This window comes from Bemisia tabaci, chromosome 6 (assembly GCF_918797505.1).
Source record: "Bemisia tabaci chromosome 6, PGI_BMITA_v3".
Classification (NCBI taxonomy): Eukaryota; Metazoa; Arthropoda; class Insecta; order Hemiptera; family Aleyrodidae; genus Bemisia; species Bemisia tabaci.
Window position 1 is genome coordinate 52,262,460 of NC_092798.1, and position 10,356 is coordinate 52,272,815.

General features: G+C 37.7%; 1 protein-coding gene across 7 annotated transcripts in view; it reads right to left on the bottom strand.

The window, feature by feature from the left end:
• The window catches only part of LOC109042019 (cohesin subunit SA-2), a 63,186-nt gene that overhangs the window by 27,023 nt on the left and 25,807 nt on the right, over positions 1–10,356 (bottom strand). For all 7 annotated transcript variants that reach the window (XM_072301951.1, XM_072301950.1, XM_072301948.1 and 4 more), the window contains 3 exons: positions 5,026–5,171; positions 2,288–2,483; positions 1,423–1,653 (listed from right to left, as the gene is read on the bottom strand). In XM_072301951.1, the coding sequence (XP_072158052.1) occupies positions 1,423–1,653; positions 2,288–2,483; positions 5,026–5,171 (573 nt within the window). The remainder of the gene's footprint in view (positions 1–1,422; positions 1,654–2,287; positions 2,484–5,025; positions 5,172–10,356) is intronic.

Sequence of the window (10,356 nt, forward strand, 5' to 3'; positions counted from 1 at the left end):
CTGGTGAAACGATTGAAATGAACTAAAAGTAAGTCAATGCGGAGTCATTTAACAAAATTGATCAAGAAACTAAACCGTTTGTAACTTTTACAACAAACACAAGGAACGAATTCTAAAATCAGTTAAAAATTCAACAATTCTGGCGAAACGGTCCTGATACGTATAATTTGAGTGTCAGCTACAGCCCATGGCCGGTGGGCAGGCAGTTATCACAAGTGTGTTTGAATCTCCACAGTGTCCTGCCGCGCCGGCCGTAGAAAAGAGTGGATTCTTACATCTATTGTTTGTACAAATAACACAATTTTCAGTTCATATCTCGCCGAAAAATTGCGCTGGAAGTTTGAAACTTTGCGCAGGCATTCTTGGAGGCTCTAGATTTCGAAAAAAGCGTTTGCCCTAAAAATGGCGGATGTCAGCAACCGCTATTGTTACATATATGTCCTCAAATACGGATGAAGAATTAAAAATAAAATGCTACATGATCATGCAGAAAATAAAAAGTAAATAGTTCACTCGGGGATCGAACCCGGGAACTATGACTTATGGAACCAGCACCTGTGCAGTAAGGCTCCGGACACAACAGAATCTATGAGGGCGATAGAGCGGTACAAGAGGCTGCCTCAGTGTTGCCACGCGCCGCACGACCAAATCACATGCCGAAAACGCAACTTTTGGGAATTTTTACGCCCTTCCTATTGCGCATTCGGGAAAATGGCTCAAATTGACTACTAGAATTGGTCCATAGAGTCTGTAAAAAAAAATTCAGCCCAAAGCGGCGGGTCCGTAAGTTCCCTTGTAAGTTCGAGTTCGAATCGAATATCGAAAATATTATTCAGAATCGAAAATCGAAAAAATTATTCAAACTCAAATATTCGAGATTTTCGAATATTCGCACAGCTCTAGTAAATAGGGTCTGATAATTTCACAATATGCTAACTACTTTGCTGCAATTTGAGGATTCACAAGCTAGAATTAATTAGATAAGTATTTAAGTTATGTTTTTTGTACTTTATCGTTAAGTAATTCAGAATAATACTACTTTTGTTCACCACTCTGAAAATTCCTGTCACATCAGCAGCATTACTTATTTTGAGCCATGCAATGAATGGAACTTTGAATGCAGTTTTTAGCTCTGAGGATAAGACTTGAGTATTCAAATGAAGGTTTGTATTCCCTCTTTGTCAATACATGAAACAGTTCAGCTGAAACAACCCCAAACTCACCAAAGCACTGCAAATTTGTGCAAAATTGACACTGATGATTGCGGTTCTTCTCTTACTTCATGAAAACCCAATTAATGCAGATGCAATGTAAGGACCTACAGTTGAATGCTACAGCCAAGCAGTTCTGCAGGCAATCTTCCACTTCATTTGAGCACTGAGGGGTATAGATAAAAAAAGATCGAAAGAAATCATAACACACCTCATCTTTATTATCCTTTCCTGATGATCGGAACGAAGTAGGTTCATTGGCTTCATGCGTGATGGCTTTCAGAAAAGACGCCGTGAAGCGCTTGAAAGATGGCGTTTCGTTGTTTCGTTTGAAAATCCCAACCAGTGCGTCAACGTCGAAAATTTCTTCAGAGATTTCAGAGAAAGAATTCACAAAAATACGCAGAGACTCTATCAGCTCATGGTCCGAAAGACACGTTTCCTGGAAAAAATAAGTTGGTATTTTATTACCGAAGGTACTTATATTTAATAGAAATGTAGATCTAAAATTTGAAGGTTCAGTAAATACTGAATTGCATGGGCAGTTGATACAAGAATATATAATATTATATATATTTGAATAGGTTGCTGATGAACTGAACATTTGTTATCATCGGAGAGGAGAATAATTGTCATTGATTCTTTTCACCCTTGGGGGGTTTTCCTATCTTTCATGGAGGTACATTTGCCAAGGATCCATCGGAGCCATCCCCTTTAACAAGAAGGTCCTCTCATCCATATGTCTGAATGTTTTTGGTCTTACCCCTTGAGGTTGATCCATTTGATCAGGAAAGACCCTCTGCCAAGTTTCAGTGAAATCGAATGATCTTAACCCTTACTGGTAGAAAGATCTTCCTGTTGAAACACAATTTTTTTTTTTCTGGTAAAACTGGTAAAACTAAAATGTGATCTAAATACAGGAGAAACCGTGTTACTGACTGGCATGACTCATGACTGCTAGTCTATAATTAGTAGAAAATCAATTGATAATTATGCTAATTAAAGAAAAAACTGAGAACAGATTGGAATATGAATAAAAGAGAGAAGAAAGATTGGGGGTCAGGGTTTTTGCTTACAGGTAATAAGGGGTCACTTATCAAGACTTTCTCAGCGAAACGAGCGAGAGAGATAACAGTAGTTTCGGGACTGTTATTTTTTCTTATAGTCTCAAGAATGAACTCGGCCGTGGCTTGGGCAACAGCTTTGTTTTTGTGAAATATGTTGCTATAAAGGTCATTAAGGCGAATTTCTTCTGCGACAGAGGGATAATTTCTGTAAATAAAGGAACACAAATATAACTAATAGTTTATGCAAATACAAGTAAAATATAAGACGGATAGCCATGTGCTGTACAGGTTTACTTGCTACAAAATTACATTTTCCGTAGCTTTTCGGTCACTCAAAACCAAAAAATAGCTATGCAGCACATGGCTATTCGTCTTATCTTTTACATATACTTGATTGGTGCTGTTAACCAAATTGTGTTCGATGAAGTTCAGATAAATGTGTAAAGAAGCAAAAGAATAGCCAGATAAATTGGATACCCAACACATTGACACAGTGAAAAGTAGAACCGCCACAACAGGCTGCATAGTTACCCCAGCGTTTAAGAAAAAGAGTGAAAAAACATTGAGAGAGAGTTAAAGTTGTTGTTTAGGAAACTGATTTTTTTAAAATTAGAAGAAAAATAGTTTTAAAATTTAGAGAAAGTCTATCTCTCAATGACATCATCAGACAGCATTTCCAATTTAAACACATTTATTACAGTAGAATAGGTGATTTGGTCCCTCTGATGATTGTTCATTTTAGAAACCAAGGAGATTCTCATACACAGTTTACTCAGTGGTTTCTTCTTAAACATGTGCCACAAACTTTCTAACACTTGCTGCTTCTCCATTAATATCACATAAAATTTAATGATCATATCTTGATTTATGAATAAAACAAGTCATTTATTTGAAGAATGATGGCTTTACTGTGACAGCTATACAAAACTTTATGGTGAGTGCCTTTTTCCCTTTACCTAACTTCTTTACACTTCAGCTGAGGAATACGAGGAGATGTTCAGTCAGATTTTCACCTTCGACCAACACTTGACGACCAACAGAAAGAACCAAGAAAGAAGTAAATATCTTATGGTTTGAGGCCAGCTCTTTTAGAGTGGCATTTTTGTGTAATCTATCGTTCTAAAGATGGAACAAGAAGTGAGGAACTGAGTTCTTGTACACCATTTAGATCCGTGCTTATTCAGTGAACCTGTTGGTAGGGCGAGCTGTTACAGCTTGCCTCACCTGGTGCTGACAGCTCATCTCTCAAATATTATTCGAAGCTTATCTCTCATGCTTGTTTGGTGTTCGCACAGGACTCCATTTCTGATAAATTTTTTTTAGAATAATGCCACTATGCTACTTAAGTTCTCATTTTGTATAAGACGCAGAGCTGCCTTCTCTTGACACTTTTCACTAATTTTGACAATTAACTGGAACTAAAAAAAATTCTTGAGGTAGAAAGCACGAGGAGTTGAAATTTGTGAAAATAGGTGACTTATAAATAAAGACAAAATTATAATAGCCAAAGAGAAGCAATTTCTTCTATAATTTTCTTTGTTGGATGGATACGCAATTTTCCCACCACTGTCTACTATTTTACAAGGAAATATTCTGTTAGGAGAAGAAAAAAAGGCACATATAACATTAAATTACAGTGAAAAATTTAATTTTGGTAATTTCGGCCATTATAACTCATTAATTGAAAAATTTTTGGTTAAATTCACAATTTTTTGGAATGATAACATTTAATAGAGTCCACGCTTAGTAAGTTTACACATTATTAGACTGCAACAGAGGATCCGAAATCTTGCTTGTTGCATTTACTTATATGTAGAAGTGACGTCAGACAATCTCCTGTTGCCATCTAGAGGTGCGTAATTTTATTTGGGAAGTCTACTGAACATGATAGAGTCCATGCCAAATTAGTCACTTGACTTTTAAAAAACAACAGAGGGTTTGGCGACTTCAGTGAACCGTGATGTCAATATGCAACAATGGGCCTGTTGCAAACTTTTGCTAGAGCAAAAATAAGAATTGTTTCTTGTAGATAATGCCTCAAAAATCACGATGAGCGCATCGGCAAAGTCTGAAATGCACTCATAACTTCACAGTCTGCGTAAGAAATTTGCGGTTTTTTGAGCTTCCCGCTTCAAAAACGATACTACGGCACAGGTGAACATTTTGTAAGAGGAGTCGTTCCATCGTCGGCAATAATCATCATGGCCGACGCCAATCCGCCAAAACACGTTTGATGGGACGAGATAACACCTGAACTGGATTAGACCAGATAACAATCGGTGTGTTAACGTTCATATTTTCCGAATATTCCGCCCGAATTGATTGACCTTGAACTCTCCTCGAATTACGCGCGGAACTGCGCGCAAGCGTCGGCCATGATGAATATCGCCGACGATGGAGCGACTCCTCTAACAAGATGTTCACCTGTGCCGTAGTATCGTTTTTGAAGCGGAAAGCTTAAAAAAACGCAAATTTCTTACGCAGATTGTGAAGTTATGAGTGCATTTCAGACTTTGCCGATGCGCTCATCGTGATTTTTGAGGCATTATCTACAAGAAACAACTCTTATTTTTGCTCTAGCAAAAGTTTGCAACAGGCCCATTAAGATGCCTGAATTCTTGTCTCGCTCAACATGTTGGCAAACATGCTTGATCTGAATTCTGACCTCAGCAAGAACATATTTGTCAAAACACCTGAAATGCACCTAAAATTTCATAATTGAGAAATAATTCTTCGTATTCACTTACTTGAAGATAAGAATCAAACATTCCGTTGCTAAACAAATTTCATCAGGGCTCTCAACTGTAAGCTGCCAATTGAGGACTGGAATTTCTCTTTCAGCAAAAGCTTGGATATCTTCAGACTCTGACCTCTCAAAGATCGTCTTTGACATCTGTAAAAATATGAGAGAACAAAATGAAAACTAAAAATGCAAGCGCGATTCTTTCACATTTTCCCCTCTAGAATATTTAACACTCCTGCTAATCTATCACACCCTGAGGATGCTAAGCACATCCTTGGTGGAGTTAAGTGTTAAATTAGGACTTAAAGCAAACTATTAAAAACCTGTTGCAAAGCTTGAAAGAAACTCTTGAAAGGATATTTCTTCTGAAAAATAGGCATGGAAAAAAGTTTACATTAACATTTTTCTCAATTCTCGGAACTGATTGTTCATGCGAAACGCTAAATAAAATGAGATAAATGCAACAAACAAAATGCAGAACGCACACAAAATTATTACATAAACTGAGAAAAATAAAGTGATCAAAAACATAAAAAAGTGGAATCAGGTATTTTCGCGTAAGAAAATCGAAAAGGGTATCTTGATTTACAAGTCTTGACAGTCTTTAACACGTTGACTGCCACGCCGGTCGTATCGACCGGCCTCGAAGGGTTCTGCCGGGGCCACGCCGGTCGTTTCGACCGGGACCCGCTCGCTCGCATTACTAGGCTACTGTGAGGCCAGCGACCGGCGGAGCCGTGTATACGCTTATGGCTCACGACCGGCATGGCCCCAGCAAGAGAATGCACCACTGAATTTTTTTTTTTTTTGTTTTTTGTTTTTTTGGGGGGGGATTTTTATTTTTTTCATTTTCATGGATCTTTTTCTTTATCATCTTTATTTATTAATACAATAAAATTACAATAGAGTTGTTTTCTTTGCTTAATTTTAGTTACAAACCTTAGAAATTGTACGCATTTTGAAAAATAAATTAAAAAAGGGGAATAAAAATTGGGAGGGGGGGGGGGATTTTTTCTCTTTCAACTTTAATTTTCTTTTTCGCCATTTTTTTTGTTTTAATAAATTAGAATATAATTACAATCGTTGGTTTTTTACCTCAATATTAATTTTAGACCTTTAAATTTTGGCTTAACTTTAAAAATAAATTTTAAAAAAAGGAGGAACAATTTTTTAGGAAGGGGGGGAGGTAGGGGTAAAAAGGTAAAATACAGGGTGTTCGAAAAGTCCCCTCCCCTCCTCCTAACTTTTGACCTAATTGAGGTAGAGATTTGAAACTTGGAGGGTGTTCCTAGATCAAAGGGAGCTACTTTTTGAACCCCCCCCCCCAAAAAAAAAAAATTTTGGGGGCCCCCCTTAGGGAGGGGGGGGGGGGGTTACGGACCCTAACTTTTTTTTTCAAATGGGAAGACCCCCTTTGTGATACCTCGTTCGAAAGAACATAAAAAAATAAATTTTTTCGCGCAAATCCGAAGTCATTATCTCAAACCGTTTCAAAATGGCGGCCGGTCAAAGTTTAAAATGGCGGCCGGTCAAAGTTCAAAATGGCCGAAAATTTGACAAACTCGATTTTTTGCCAATGGATTCACCTGAAATTCGGTATCTTGGGGTATTTTGGCACGAGAAAAACGAATTTGACGTTAGATTTTTAAAAAAACCCTAATTTTTCAAAATGGCCGCCGATTAAAGTTCAAAATGGTCAACAATTGGCAACCTCGACTTTTTGCCGATGGATTCGCCTGAAACTCGGTGTTGGGGGGTATCTGGGTTTGTCTCCTACCCAGTTTTACCTTTCCTTACCATTAATTCCATGCCGTTCAAGGTTGTAGGTTGACTGCGCGCGAGTTACGCAACGTTGCTGATTCTCAAGGAACATACGACCGGCCGGACGACCGGCGTGGCCTCCGGTGCATTATTTTTCACCGGAGGCCATACCGGTCGTAACGACCGGCGGCTTCAGGCTGAAAGCTGAAAGAATATTACGAAGGTCTATGAAGTTTAGGTTTGATATAGTCAATTCTAAAAAAAATACCAAAAAGAAAAGGCTATGGCGCCGGGGGAAATAAGTACCTAAAACACCGTGGCAGTCAACGTGTTAAAGAATTCAATATCTCTGACACTTGGAGTTTTCTAACTTTTAATGACAGTCAATGCTACTGAAATGATTGTTTTATAACTAAAAATAAAAAATAAAAAAAATGCCTAAGCAGACCCTTGATTTTTTAAAGAGATCATGCCTCTTAAAATTTTATTGAATAAAGCACTGGCAAGATTTTTCTGGGAAACTCACTTTTTTTAAACAGCAGGCCGATTATGAACGATCGAGTTCTGACAGAAATTATGATTGATTTGGGGATGGTTTCGCTTTAAAAAAGCATTGCGCTTATGGGTCGGTCAAATCGATAGGACACAAATCGAGGCAAACATGCAGAGCTACCGCCCTAAATCGATCGGAATTCCGGAATCGAGGGAAATCCCAATCGACTGGTCCAGACCCATCGAAATGAATGGCCCTCAATTTCGTAAAATTAACAGAGTTTTTCATCGATTTGGGTCACGCTTCACAGGATGGTTTTGAAAATGGCGAATCTGGTGCTGGTCATTGAGAACTACAAAGATGTTGTACTTAAATGAAGAGATAGAGGAGCGAGTACGAATTGAGGAGAGAAGAATATTGAGGAAAATATTAAGGGACAATGGGCCTGTTGCAAACTTTTGCTAGAGCGAAAATAAGTGTTGCTCCTTGTAGTAAATGACTCAAAAATCACGATGAGCGCATTGGCAAACTCTGAAATGCACTCATAACTTCACAATCTGCGTAAGAAAAATGCGTTTTTTTGAGCTTCCCGCTTCAAAAAGGACACTACGGCACAGGTGAACATTTCGCAAGAGGAGTCGTTCCATCAAATACCTTCGCACTGAGGTGCTACACACTATTTAACATGGCCATCGCTTCCGCGCGAGAGCTGTTGTTTATTTACGTATGTTTATCACATGTTTCTATTTCATGCTATTTCAAGTGATAAGCTTCAGCGGTCCCAGTGCAAAGTAAAGACTTAAACTTGGTTTTCTCATTAATCAGTAAGTAAAGCTGATCAGTGGTCCCTCAATATCTTCCCAATCTTAGTTATCATATTTATAAATTGATCCCTCATTCTAGCTGAATTTTCCTCAAGTTCTGAAGCCTCCTACTCCACAGTGCAAGTGTTGTGAATTGAAGTTACTTAAACCTGAAGTAATTCATCGGTCTAGCAACAACTGTTTCTTTTAAACTGGAAAAGGCATATCATGAACATACCTATTCAGTTTTGAAGAAATTGTTTCTGTAGACCTAGTGAGCAGCAGATCTTAATCTGGATGATCTAACACAGCCTCGATATCAGCTACGTTTTGTTCTGCCTTCTAAAGTGCAGGTAAGTTTGTTTCTGGAATCCGTATACCAAGGATAGGTAATGGTTGGAGTGCAATGTATCATTCTGCAGCATGCAAAACCTGGTCTAATTAGAGCAAAAGTATCCCAAGTCTCAATTGGTTGCGTTTACGCTGAGAGACACTACGCGCCAACAATTTGGATGAAAAGGAAATGGACTACATTTTGCAATTTGGAACTATAAATTCTAGCCCGGTTTAAAAACAAGGTATGTGCGATTAGTTTCCCTATGCACGTAAGTGTTCTTCAAGAAGAGCCAGAACTTTTAGTTCCAAATTGCAAAATGCAGTCCAAATATGAAGCAGGCAAATCCTATGAACATTGTTCATTGATTTAATTCAATTGTACCAAGTTTCATTTTGTATAAATGAGCCCAAGCCTATGGAAATTGACTCATCACAAAGATCATAGAGACCTTTTGAGGAGCTACCATTGACATCAAAGTAACTAACAAGACTGAATCCAGCCCCAGAATATTCTTAAATGAACATGGGCAGATTTCAGACTTCTTTGCTCCGATTATACTTTAGGTATTCAGAGAGGGAGGAAAGTCAAGAAAACAAAGGAAGAAAATCAAGAAACAACATCATAAGAAGACGCACAACCATTCAGAGGAAAAAGTACAGCCAAATATATTTTAGGATAAAGTATGATTCATATCTTGTTTAGCTGTAACTTGGAGGTGAACGAAGCATGCCACTCAAGTATCTCAGAGACACTGTAAAATAATATCAGACTCAAGTCAATTAACCTTCTTGAACTTTTCACCACAAATAGTATCAGATTATTTGAAGCGCCGGGGATCGAAAGCTGCAATCTTCATTCCTATGTTAAAACATTTAGCATAGGCATGTTTTTAATCTTTTAAAAGGAGTAGGTAACCAGTTTGAATTCAAGAGTAAAATACTGTCCGAATTGTCTTCTGTAGAAAATTCTTGAGAAAGTACAGAGACAGAGATTTGCCGGATACCTTTGTAACAAATTAAAATAATCGCCAACTTTTAAGATAGCAGAATGGAGATTCCAGCTTTTGATCCTCAGCACTTCACTTGAGACCATTACCATTACTGCATTCCCAGATACCTATAATTGCAGAATTTCAAGGATAAAGTTACTCAACTTTACTGGAAATATCGGCGTATTAACTCATGATGAGTAGATCTTTTACCTAGATACTTTTTGAAAAATTGAACACTACAACTTTTATTTTTGGCGCAATATTTGACTTTTAAGTACATCTGATGAGCATCATGAGCTTTCATCACATTATCAACTTTATATGCAGTTTTCTTCAAAAATTGCTCTCGTCTCATTTGACTTCTTCATCATTATTCAAAAGAGGAGAGACAGCTATATAATTTTAACATTTTTTTAAAGTTCTTCTTCACGAAGTAAGCCCTCTGTCAAGAGTTCAGCAATAATGTGTGCTTCTAGTTTTCTCTCTCTTTTTTTTTCAGGCTTGCATAAAGATGTCTGGAGCCCGTCCTGATCCTGGCTTCATGCCAGCAGATAGCAACAATCTACCCAAAGTTGATGACTGTATGTTTACGCTATTTTTCAACTCAGCTTCATTCATAAATCCTGAGATGAAAAATGTAAAAGCACTACGGTCGGTCATTTTAAATTTTATCTCATTCCAAAAATTTTACAACAACTCATGTTTCAGTGGCAAAATACTATCTTTTTCGAATACCATGGTCAAACTCCAGGACTATCTAAGTACCTACAGAAAGTTTCAAAATTTCCTCACACATTTCATGTTTAAAAAGCACAAAGAAATCAACATTATGGCTTCAATTTTCATGCGATGAAAATGTCTAAGTTGAGCTGTAGTGTTTTACTTTTAGGTCCTCCTTAATTGTGGGTCTCTTATTCCAAGTCTGAATGATGATGGCTCTCTGATACAGG